Genomic DNA, 13,113 nt, shown 5'->3' with positions numbered 1-13,113 from the left:
CATAAATGCTCATTTTTCTCTCCCCACTCTACCGCCCACTCCACACAACATGATGCATTCGCCCTGGATGAAGAGAATGAAAACCATAGTTTTGTACTGATTTGGATTCTAAAATACAGTTAAATGTATTGATTTGGTTCCTAATTTCTCTAATCACTTTGGAATTCCACTGCATCACTTAAGCTAAGCCATAGTTGTCTTATATTTAAATAGACTCTGTCTGCCTGTGTAATGGGGAGAAGCATTAAGTAAATGGTACAAATTACTGTATAAATGGAACACTCATTTAAAACAAGTGTATTTGGAGAGAGGGAAGATGGCGGCGTAGGAGGACCCTGGGCTCACCGCGCGTCCTGCTGATCACTTAGATTCCACCTACACCTGCCTAAATAACCCAGAAAACCGCCAGAGGATTAGCAGAACGGAGTCGCTGGAGCCAAGCGCAGACGAGAGGCCCACGGAAGAGGGTAGGAAGGGCGGCGAGGCGGTGCGCGCTCCACGGACTGGCGGGAGGGAGCCCGGGCGGAGGGGCGGCTCGCCGGCCAAGCAGAGCCCCCGACTCTGGCTTGCAAAAAGCGGAGGGGCCTGACGGATTGTGTTCCGACAGCAAACGCGACTTAGCGTCTGGGAGGTCATAAGTTAACAGCTCTGCTCAGAAAGCGGGAAGGCTGGAGGACAAAGAGAAGGAGAGCTGCTGAGCCCCCTGATGACAGAGTTCAGTTTGGTGGGGAACAAAGGTGCTCGCCAGCGCCATCTCCCCCGCCCATCCCCCAGCCAAAATCCCAAAGAGAACCAGTTCCTGCCAGGGAACTTGCTCGCTCTGCGCAAACACCCAACTCTGCGCTTCTGCGGAGCCAAACCTCCAGCAGCGGATCTGACTCCCTCCTGCGGCCACAGGGCCCCTCCTGAAGTGGATCACCTAAGGAGAAGCAAGCTAAGCCTGCCCCTCCTGCCCCTGTGCACCTTGCCTACCCACCCCAGCTAAGACGCCAGATCCCCAGCATCACAAGCCTGGCAGTGTGCAAGTAGCCCAGACAGGCCACCCCACCCCACAGTGAATCCCGCCCCTAGGAGAGGGGAAGAGAAGGCACACACCAGTCTGACTGTGGCCCCAGCGGTGGGCTGGGGGCAGACATCAGGTCTGACTGCGGCTCCGCCCACCAACTCCAGCTATACACCACAGCACAGGGGAAGTGCCCTGCAGGTCCTCACCACGCCAGGGACTATCCAAAATGACCAAGCGGAAGAATTCCCCTCAGAAGAATCTCCAAGAAATAACAACAGCTAATGAGCTGATCAAAAAGGATTTAAATAATATAACAGAAAGTGAATTTAGAATAATAGTCATAAAATTAATCGCTGGGCTTGAAAACAGTATAGCTGACAGCAGAGAATCTCTTGCTACAGAGATCAAGGGACTAAGGAACAGTCACGAGGAGCTGAAAAACGCTTTAAACGAAATGCATAACAAAATGGAAACCACCACGGCTCGGATTGAAGAGGCAGAGGAGAGAATAGGTGAACTAGAAGATAAAGTTATGGAAAAAGAGGAAGCTGAGAAAAAGAGAGATAAAAAAATCCAGGAGTATGAGGGGAAAATTAGAGAACTAAGTGATACACTAAAAAGAAATAATATACGCATAATTGGTATCCCAGAGGAGGAAGAGAGAGGGAAAGGTGCTGAAGGGGTACTTGAAGAAATCATAGCTGAGAACTTCCCTGAAGTGGGGAAGGAAAAAGGCATTGAAATCCAAGAGGCACAGAGAACTCCCTTCAGACGCAACTTGAATCGATCTTTTGCACGACATATCATAGTGAAACTGGCAAAATACAAGGATAAAGAGAAAATTCTGAAAGCAGCAAGTGGTAAACGTGCCCTCACATATAAAGGGAGACCTATAAGACTCGTGACTGATCTCTCTTTTGAAACTTGGCAGGCCAGAAAGAATTGGCACGAGATTTTCAGTGTGCTAGACAGAAAAAATATGCAGCCGAGAATCCTTTATCCAGCAAGTCTGTCATTTAGAATAGAAGGAGAGATAAAGGTCTTCCCAAACAAACAAAAACTGAAGGAATTCGTCATCACTAAATCAGCCCTCCAAGAGATCCTAAGGGGGACCCTGTGAGACAAAGTACCAGAGACATCACTACAAGCATAAAACATACAGACATCACAATGACTCTAAACCCATATCTTTCTATAATAACACTGAATGTAAATGGATTAAATGCACCAACCAAAAGACATAGGGTATCAGAATGGATAAAAAAACAAGACCCATCTATTTGCTGTCTACAAGAGACTCATTTTAGACCTGAGGACACCTTTAGATTGAGAGTGAGGGGATGGAGAACTATTTATCATGCTACTGGAAGCCAAAAGAAAGCTGGAGTAGCCATACTTATATCAGACAAACTAGACTTTAAATTAAAGGCTGTAACAAGAGATGAAGAAGGACATTATATAATAGTGACAGGGTCTATCCATCAGGAAGAGCTAACAATTATAAATGTCTATGCGCCGAATACCGGAGCGCCCAAATATATAAAACAATTACTCATAAACATAAGCAACCTTATTGAGAAGAATGTGGTCATTGCAGGGGACTTTAACACCCCACTTACAGAAATGGATAGATCATCTAGACACACGGTCAATAAAGAAACAAGGGCCCTGAATGAGACATTGGATCAGATGGACTTGACAGATATATTTAGAACTCTGCATTCCAAAGCAACAGAATATACTTTCTTCTCGAGTGCACATGGAACATTCTCCAAGATAGATCATATACTGGGTCACAAAACAGCCCTTCATAAGTTTACAAGAATTGAAATCATACCATGCATACTTTCAGACCACAATGCTATGAAGCTTGAAATCAACCACAGAAAAAAGTCTGGAAAACCTCCAAAAGCATGGAGGTTAAAGAATACCCTACTAACGAATGAGTGGGTCAACCAGGCAATTAGAGAAGAAATTAAAAAATATATGGAAACAAACGAAAATGAAAATACAACAATCCAAACGCTTTGGGACGCAGCAAAGGCAGTCCTGAGAGGAAAATACATTGCAATTCAGGCCTATCTCAAGAAACAAGAAAAATCCCAAATACAAAATCTAACAGCACACCTAAAGGAAATAGAAGCAGAACAGCAAAGGCAGCCTAAACCCAGCAGAAGAAGAGAAATCATAAAGATCAGAGCAGAAATAAACAATATAGAATCTAAAAAAACTGTAGAGCAGATCAACGAAACCAAGAGTTGGTTTTTTGAAAAAATAAACAAAATTGACAAACCTCTAGCCAGGCTTCTCAAAAAGAAAAGGGAGATGACCCAAATAGATAAAATCATGAATGAAAATGGAATTATTACAACCAATCCCTCAGAGATACAAACAATTATCAGGGAATACTATGAAAAATTATATGCCAACAAATTGGACAACCTGGAAGAAATGGACAAATTCCTGAACACCCACACTCTTCCAAAACTCAATCAGGAGGAAATAGAAAGCTTGAACAGACCCATAACCAGCGAAGAAATTGAATCGGTTATCAAAAATCTCCCAACAAATAAGAGTCCAGGACCAGATGGCTTCCCAGGGGAGTTCTACCAGACGTTTAAAGCAGAGATAATACCTATCCTTCTCAAGCTATTCCAAGAAATAGAAAGGGAAGGAAGACTTCCAGACTCATTCTATGAAGCCAGTATTACTTTGATTCCTAAAGCAGACAGAGACCCAGTAAAAAAAGAGAACTACAGGCCAATATCCCTGATGAATATGGATGCAAAAATTCTCAATAAGATACTAGCAAATCGAATTCAACGGCATATAAAAAGAATTATTCACCATGATCAAGTGGGATTCATTCCTGGGATGCAGGGCTGGTTCAACATTCGCAAATCAATCAACGTGATACATCACATTAACAAAAAAAAAGAGACAAACCATATGATCCTGTCAATCGATGCAGAAAAGGCCTTTGACAAAATCCAGCACCCTTTCTTAATAAAAACTCTTGAGAAAGTCGGGATAGAAGGAACATACTTAAAGATCATAAAAGCCATTTATGAAAAGCCCACAGCTAACATCATCCTCAACGGGGAAAAACTGAGAGCTTTTTCCCTGAGATCAGGAACACGACAGGGATGCCCACTCTCACCGCTGTTGTTTAACATAGTGCTGGAAGTTCTAGCATCAGCAATCAGACAACAAAAGGAAATCAAAGGCATCAAAATTGGCAAAGATGAAGTCAAGCTTTCGCTCTTTGCAGATGACATGATATTATACATGGAAAATCCGGTAGACTCCACCAAAAGTCTGCTAGAACTGATACATGAATTCAGCAAAGTTGCAGGATACAAAATCAATGTACAGAAATCAGTTGCATTCTTATACACTAACAATGAAGCAACAGAAAGACAAATCAAGAAACTGATCCCATTCACAATTGCACCAAGAAGCATAAAATACCTAGGAATAAATCTAACCAAAGATGTAAAGGATCTGTATGCTGAAAACTATAGAAAGCTTATGAAGGTAATTGAAGAAGATTTAAAGAAATGGAAAGACATTCCCTGCTCATGGATTGGAAGAATAAATATTGTCAAAATGTCAATACTACCCAAAGCTATCTACACATTCAATGCAATCCCAATCAAAATTACACCAGCATTCTTCTCGAAACTAGAACAAGCAATCCTAAAATTCATATGGAACCACAAAAGGCCCCGAATAGCCAAAGTAATTTTGAAGAAGAAGACCAAAGCAGGAGGCATCACAATCCCAGACTTTAGCCTCTACTACAAAGCTGTCATCATCAAGACAGCATGGTATTGGCACAAAAACAGACACATAGACCAATGGAATAGAATAGAAACCCCAGAACTAGACCCACAAACGTATGGCCAACTCATCTTTGACAAAGCAGGAAAGAACATCCAATGGAAAAAAGACAGTCTCTTTAACAAATGGTGCTGGGAGAACTGGACAGCAACATGCAGAAGGTTGAAACTAGACCACTTTCTCACACCATTCACAAAAATAAACTCAAAATGGATAAAGGACCTGAATGTGAGACAGGAAACCATCCAAACCTTAGAGGAGAAAGCAGGAAAAGACCTCTCTGACCTCAGCCGTAGCAATCTCTTACTCGACACATCCCCAAAGGCAAGGGAATTAAAAGCAAAAGTGAATTACTGGGAACTTATGAAGATAAAAAGCTTCTGCACAGCAAAGGAAACAACCAACAAAACTAAAAGGCAACCAACGGAATGGGAAAAGATATTTGCAAATGACATATCGGACAAAGGGCTAGTATCCAAAATCTATAAAGAGCTCACCAAACTCCACACCCGAAAAGCAAATAACCCAGTGAAGAAATGGGCCGAAAACATGAATAGACACTTCTCTAAAGAAGACATCCGGATGGCCAACAGGCACATGAAAAGATGTTCAGCGTCGCTCCTTATCAGGGAAATACAAATCAAAACCACACTCAGGTATCACCTCACGCCAGTCAGAGTGGCCAAAATGAACAAATCAGGAGACTATAGATGCTGGAGAGGATGTGGAGAAACGGGAACCCTCTTGCACTGTTGGTGGGAATGCAAATTGGTGCAGCCGCTCTGGAAAGCAGTGTGGAGGTTCCTCAGAAAATTAAAAATAGACCTACCCTATGACCCAGCAATAGCACTGCTAGGAATTTATCCAAGAGACACAGGAGTACTGATGCATAGGGGCACTTGTACCCCAATGTTCATAGCAGCACTCTCAACAATAGCCAAATTATGGAAAGAGCCTAAATGTCCATCAACTGATGAATGGATAAAGAAATTGTGGTTTATATACACAATGGAATACTACGTGGCAATGAGAAAAAATGAAATATGGCCTTTTGTAGCAACGTGGATGGAACTGGAGAGTGTGATGCTAAGTGAAATAAGCCATACAGAGAAAGACAGATACCATAGGGTTTCACTCTTATGTGGATCCTGAGAAACTTAACAGAAACCCATGGGGGAGGGGAAGGAAAAAAAAAAAAAAAAAAGAGGTTAGAGTGGGAGAGAGCCAAAGCATAAGAGACTGATGAGAACTGAGAACAAACTAAGGGTTGATGGGGGGTGGGAGGGAGGAGAGGGTGGGTGATGGGTATTGAGGAGGGCACCTTTTGGGATGAGCACTGGGTGTTGTATGGAAACCAATTTGACAATAAATTTCATATATAAAAAAAACAAAAAAAAAAAACAAGTGTATTTGAAAACCAAAGTACTTTTACAATATACTGTCATTTCCACTACCTGGCTCTTGCATCTAGGACATAAAGGACATAAAGGACATAAGTACCGAAAAGTGTCTGGCTCATAAGGTACAATAGCAGGTCTTCTCTCTGTTCCACAGATGAGAAAACTAAAGTTCAGAGATGATAATTATATCCCCACAACCAAGAACCAGTAAATTATACAGCCATTTGCATTCAGTAAACCACAGGGTGTACCCAGAAATAATTAAACGACACATTCATTGTTCAGTTTCTCAAACAAAAGTTGATGCACATAGAGCAACCACTTTCCCAATTTGGCAGTTCCTTTAAAGTTAACCACACACCTAATATGTGATCCAACCACTTCACTCCAAGTTCAGCCACAAGAAATAAAAGCACGTGTCTGTATGTCTGTATAGAGTTGTACACAAACGTAATTCCTTTATTTGCAATAAGCAAAACTGTCAAGCTCACTGTAGGTCAATAAAGCTGTTTTAATACAAGTTCATGAACATACTTGATATTTGTTAATATTTCTTTCTCAACTGTTTTTCGACCAAGAAGAAAGCCACTCGTCACTTTTACTCGATAGTTGATGTTATGAAAACTTAACACAGCTACTTCGGTAAATGTCTTCAGGTCATTGGAGGTTGTCCTGGGGAGGTCACTGGTGTTTCTTCGTGACATTGGGACAAAAACTTCGTCATTACCGGAAGACATCTGGAGAGTTTCTGCCTTTCTGTAGAGGGAAAAGCAACAATAAGTTGATAGTCCAGATAAATCAGATTGTAAATACCAGTTAATAGTACACTTAAAACAAGTCATTTTGGTACACATTTCCAATTACAAAATAAATAAATCCTGGAAATGTAATATACAGCATGGTGTCTACAGATGATAACACTGCACTGTATGTTTGAAAGTTGTTAACATGGCAGATCTTGAAAGTTCTCATCACAAGAAAAAAAATTGTGACTGTGATAGATGTTAACTAGACTTACAGTGATCATTTCACAATATAAATAAATATTAAATCATTATATTGTACACCTGAAACTAATGTAATGGTATTTGTCAATTTTATCTCTATTCAGAAAAATTAAAAATAGAGATCTAAATTTTTTAAAAGAATGTAAAATACCCGATTAGTCCTTTTTTTACATGCTTAAGTAAAAATATTTTAGGTACAGTGGGTTCAATAAAATACACTATCAAACATGTTTTAAAAACAAGTCGATTTTAAACTACAATGCAATAAATAGTTCCATTTCCAATGAACAGGCTATATTGTGACAAGAACAACCATGGGACCTATATTAGGGGGGCAGACACAACTCCAAATGCATAAACTTCAATTAGTTGTTAATTAAACATCTAATAAGTAAATACAGACAATAAAAATTAATCAAAACTCATAAAACAGGAAAAAGAGAAGTGGGAGTTAGACTTGCCTGGTTTGAAAATCATATTACGATACATCTCAAGATTAGGGGCAGACCACATGATTACCATCACCTGTTTTTGTTGTTTCATTTTGGGGTTCTTGACATAGTTATTATTATAAAAAGGGAGTTAATCCAGGCAGTCAGGGACAAGAGAAATTTCTCTGAATTTATTGCTCCAGACTCTATATCCCTGACTGTTATGCTCCCTCAATCAGCCAAGAAGAGAAGCTCCAAAACCGTTTGAGATGACATAATCATTTCCATGATGGGTGAACATATTTAAATTCTAGGAAGTTTTAGAATTAAGTATAAAAACTATTAATAAAATAAAACCAATAATGAAGCAGGTACAGAATTTAGAACAAAAACAGAGTATTAAGTTTATAAATGGAGTTTAGGGGCACCTATGTGGCTCAGTTGGCTAAGCACCCAACTTTGGCCCAGGTCTTGATCTCGTGGTTTGTGGGTCTGAGCCTCACATTGGGCTCCTGTACTGACAGCTCAGAACCTGGAACCTGCTTCAGATTCTGTGTCTCCCTCTCTCTCTGCCCCTCCCCTGTTCATGCTCTGTCTCTCTCTGTCTCAAAAATAAATAAACGTTAAAAAAAAAAAAATAAAAGATTTAGACTAAGAGTTAAGATGAACTTAACAGCTTGTGAACTAGGTTTGAAATGTCAAATGACCATCAACTTAGTGTTCTGTTTTGTTTTGTTTTGTTAGAGTATAGTTGACATCCCAGTTTTAATTTTTAAAAATCAAAGTTATCAGGGCACCCGGGTGGCTCAGTCTCTTGAGCATCTGACTCTTGATTTCGGGTCAGGTTATGATTCTAGGGTTGTGGGACGGAGCCCCACATCAGGCTCCATGCTGAGCATAGAGCCTGCTTAGGATTCTCAATCTCTCTCTCTCTCCCCACCCCACCTGCCCCTCTCCCCTGCTCACGCGCACTCTCTCTCTAAAAGAAAAATAAATTTAATTAATTAAATTAAAAAAAAATAAAAATGAAAGTTATCCATGAAGAACTTTCTCTCTGGCTATGATGGAGCAGCTGTTCCAAACCAAGCATCCTCCAAAGAGAACATTGTAAAAGTAGATAAAATGTAACATGCAACTATTTGAAGAGCTCTGTGTGATGAGAGTAACCAAAGCAGCCAGGACTTGCAGAACCAAAATCCTGGAAAGGAGAGAATGCAAAGGCAAACCCAGCATTCTGTGCCCTTTCCTCTCAAGGCAAATTGCAGACACATGGGAAAATTTCAGAAAAAAAAAAAAAAAACAACAAAAAAACAGGCAGAAAGAAACTGCTAGAGGCTAAAAACCTGAGCGAATATTTAAGCAGCCAATGATAAAGAAAATTTTTAACTTTTAACATTTGTGGACCCTGCTCCTGGGCTCTCAGGGGAAGCTATACTTTACATTTCCCACCAAGGTCAAAATGACTTGGCAAAACCTCAAAGTATAGGCTCTATCTTTGCCTGGAGCACACATTGCATGTCTGCTTCATTGAAAAAACAACCAAAAAGGAACATCAAACATACAGATGGGAAAAACAAAAGAAACCTCTTGGTTCCCATAAGATTAAAATCATACAGCCTTGCACATGCTGAAAACATAAAACAAAGTCTGTAACTTTCTGGAATGCCCTTCATCATCATGATGTGTAACTCTTCATGTAAAAAAACATGTATAACACTGCACCAAATGTTCCTTCCCCAAAGCACTCTCTTCTTTGTCAAGATTATGTATCCTGGGCTATTGTGCTAACTTGGGCTCGTCTTTCCTTTTCTCTTTAAAAATTTTAAAAAGATTTGTTCATTTTGCATCAGTGTTACTTGGCATAGAAGGACAGGATATTAGAGAAACTCTCGCAAGACCTCCGAGCAACTCAGGCGCTGGGTACCAGCACAGGTACCCCTGTGAACCCCCAGCACCTCATAGATATATCGGATGAGTTCTCCTGATATCTGCACCTCCTCAATTTGAGTTGATGGTCCTAACTTTTATTCAAGCTGTTGAGAGTTACAGGAATGATCTCTAGGTGGGAATAACCTACAGGGGTTGGAATTGATGGGCTGGATGTTTTAATTTGGCATTATACTAATTGCTATACCTTCAGTGTAAGGCTTGAGTAAATTTTCTGGTTAGAAATATGAGACACTGAATCACTCAGCTCTAAGCAGCAAGGGACATTTGCTACTTCTGGCCAAATGATCCTTTCAGATGACTGAAAGCCTGTAACGCAAGTGTCAGAGGATATTCCTCAAGACCTGCAGGGGTCCCATAGGAATGTTCCATCTAATAAGGTAATTAATGATTGGATGGTCCAGGGGCACAGACATAAACACAGATCATCCAGTGCTCCCAGCCCCTTCGATGGTTTTTACCTCACTGAGAGAAATCCAGAGACATCAGAAGGTGTATCACGGTCCTTGGAAGTAACTCTCACAAGCAGCACCCTCTCAACCCACCACACTTGATATCCTTAGATCTTAGTCAAGCCTTATTCTACAAATAAAACTTAAACTAAAACGAATAGGGAACCATGCTTCAAAAGCCTAACACTGCTGGAAAACCAACAACCACCCACAGGAAACTCTGGCAGGCTGTACGTACAATACATGTGGAGCCTACACATGCAAGTGCTTACTAATGGGGAAATTTAAGGATAGCCTGAGTCTCAAATCCCAAATGGGGTTCTTCGACATGTCTGGATTAGTTTTCTTGTGTACACTATTAGAGAAAGCCAGCTATAAGACTAAGCAGCTAGAAACTAAGAAGCCATTTGGTGTAATCAGTGAACCCCTGGCTTTGGGGGAGGACCCAACGCTCACAAAGGTACTCTGGGCTTCATTCGGTTTGTTCGTTGCTGTAGCTTTTCATATCTTTCGACAAAACCAAAACCATTTCTTACTGGAAATGGAAAATAACTAGTTAATGGATCCAGAAATTATCCTGCTGTCTTGCAATCAGATTTGTTTTAATAAAAGGAGGATATTTGGAAGTTGGGTCTTAGATGTCCTCTCCACAAATATTACTGAAACAGAGGCTAATTATGTGTGCACCTTGTTTGTGTAAATGTCTATACGCGTTACAGATGAGGTATTTTCTCTACCTCCAGTTGGTATTGCTAAAATTAATCTGTAAAGGAGTTCTATTTAATTAGTTTAAAAGCAAGAGCTCTAGAAACTGGGCATTCTAAAACTCAGAAAGATAAAAATAACTCAAATGTTTTTCAAGTTCACATGATCTGGAATAAAATTCCCTACACTCTCTCTTTTACATTACTCCATAATAAAGATGCCTCACAGCAAGGAACCCAAGTGATGGGCCAAAGAAATAAGGATAGACAAAGACTTAAGACACCTGACCCACTTCTCAATAGTCAAAAAAATGAAGAAAAAGGAAGCAAGACAGGCAGACACCGCAAATCCTAAAAACACCTCTTAAACACAAACACCAGGACCGATGCCCAGCCAACCCACTGCCTGCTCCTCCACCTCCTCCAGTGGCCTGAAAAGCAACCAGAGAAAAAAAGCCGGTTTTGCAGGAGGAAAATACAGGAGACGGAGATAAAGTAACGTTAGTCCAAACTTTGACTATGCGTCTGACCTTGCCAGCAGCACTCCTGCCGCCTCCGCCCCGTCCTGTTACTGTACCACCATCCGGGTCTCTCACATAGGTGGCTCCTATACCACGGCCTCGTGCGCTATCCACTCCTGCTCATCCTACCGTCACTGTCGAGGAGCACAAAGCACCGCAAGCTATTGGGCCCCCTCCTTATGAAGGTCCAAACTGGAGCAGCTCCCAAATCAGCATGAAGAGGCCCGAGGGCTCCCTTGGACTTAAACCACTCACTTGAGACTTCCCCACAGGAGCCCCAGGTAAAACTGACAGTGGGGAACAGGAACAAACTGATTGACTTTTAAGTGAACACAGGTGCAACGTATTCGGTATTAAAGCTAACTCAAGGTGGCTGCTTTAATTAAAATAGACACGTTTTTGCAGTTATCAATATAAAATGTAATAATCAGCTTTTATTCTACCTGAATTTATTCAATTCGTGTTCTATCTGTTGCAATTTGTCAGCAAAAATAACTTAAAATGCTATTGGATTTTGTCTCATGAAGTTCTCATGGGTAATTGTTAAAAGCAAATAGGTTAAATACATAAAAAGGTTTATAGCTTTCAAAATCTCTGGTAAGTTAAAACTTTTGCTAGGCTAAATGAAAAATTGGGTTGAATTCATTGGGTATCTAATTTTCCAAATAAGATAAAATCCAGAAACATTTATTACTAAACAAGGCTTTTCTGCTTTTGTATTATTACCGAGAAACTAAAAATACTTAGATCTGCTGCTAAATGATTTTATCCTTTATTGAAAATTATACTATGAAAAAAACACGTTTCCAAAAACTATGAAATGTGTTCATAAATTTGCCAATGTAAAGAATTCTAGTGTAACAGTTCAAAATCCTAACTACTTAGTTTTCACTGAAGACTAAGGTTTCTAAGAGTGAAAATTCTGCTAAATGTAATGGAGACTGCTGGAAATGACAAAGAAAGCAACTCTGTATGTAGGAAAGTAGAAGATGTGCAAGAAAGATATAAGGAATGAGAATACATTTTTGTTGAGAGAAAAAAATAATTTTGTCCTAAAATAAGACTGATTGTTTCACAGAGGGAAAGCTTACAACAAAGTCTAAAAGAAAAGGAAAGTTGTAGAAGGTCTGTGAAGGGGAAAAGAATTTGATGCATGGTCAGGAATGACTATGATCAGAATAAACAAGTTTAAAAGTAAACTTGTATAGAAAATGAACAACAAACAAAACCTAAAAGCAGCAGAAGGAAGAACATAATAAAGATTAGAGCAGACAGAAATGATATAGAAACTAAAAAAACAATAGAATGAGCTGATTCTTTAAAAAAAATAATAAAATTGGTAAACCTCTAGCCACACTTATCAACAAAAAAAGAGGAAGGACTCAAATAAAATCACAAATGAGAGAGGAGAAATCACAACCAACACCACATAAATACAATTATAAGAGAACATTATGAAAAATTGTATGCCAACAAATTGGACTACCTAGAAGAAATGGATAAATTCCTAGAAATGCATAAACTACCAAAATGGAACAGGAAGAAATAGAAAATTTGAACAGACCTGATAACCAGCAAAGAAACTGCATCAGTAATCAAAAATCTCCCAACAAACAAAAGTCCCAGATCAGGCTTCACAGGCAAATACTACCAAACATTCAAAGAAGAGTTAATACCTATTCTTCTCAAACTATTCCAAAAAATAGAAAAGGAAAGAAAACTTCCAAATTCATTCTATGAGGCCAGCATGACCCTGAAACCAAAACCAGATAAAGGCACCACACAAAAAAGAGAACTACAGG

At 39.9% G+C, this 13,113-nt stretch overlaps 1 protein-coding gene across 5 annotated transcripts in view; it reads right to left on the bottom strand.

The window, feature by feature from the left end:
• The window catches only part of ABCG2 (ATP binding cassette subfamily G member 2 (JR blood group)), a 139,132-nt gene that overhangs the window by 42,408 nt on the left and 83,611 nt on the right, over positions 1 to 13,113 (bottom strand). For 3 of the 5 annotated variants that reach the window (XM_086704608.1, XM_086704610.1, XM_086704609.1), the window contains exon 2: positions 6,784 to 7,005. The exons of 1 other annotated variant lie outside the window; for it this stretch is intronic. In XM_086704608.1, the coding sequence (XP_086560734.1) occupies positions 6,784 to 6,986 (203 nt within the window). In that variant the 5' untranslated portion in view covers positions 6,987 to 7,005. Of the gene's footprint in view, positions 1 to 6,349; positions 6,393 to 6,783; positions 7,006 to 13,113 lie in introns of those variants that run through there. One more of the 5 variants, XM_086704613.1, reaches the window with a different exon arrangement.

Source organism: Puma concolor, chromosome B1 (assembly GCF_028749965.1).
Source record: "Puma concolor isolate L17-30 chromosome B1, mPumCon1.1.hap2, whole genome shotgun sequence".
Classification (NCBI taxonomy): Eukaryota; Metazoa; Chordata; class Mammalia; order Carnivora; family Felidae; genus Puma; species Puma concolor.
Note: the sequence above shows the minus strand (reverse complement) of the source record. Positions and strands in the feature narration are given on the sequence as shown.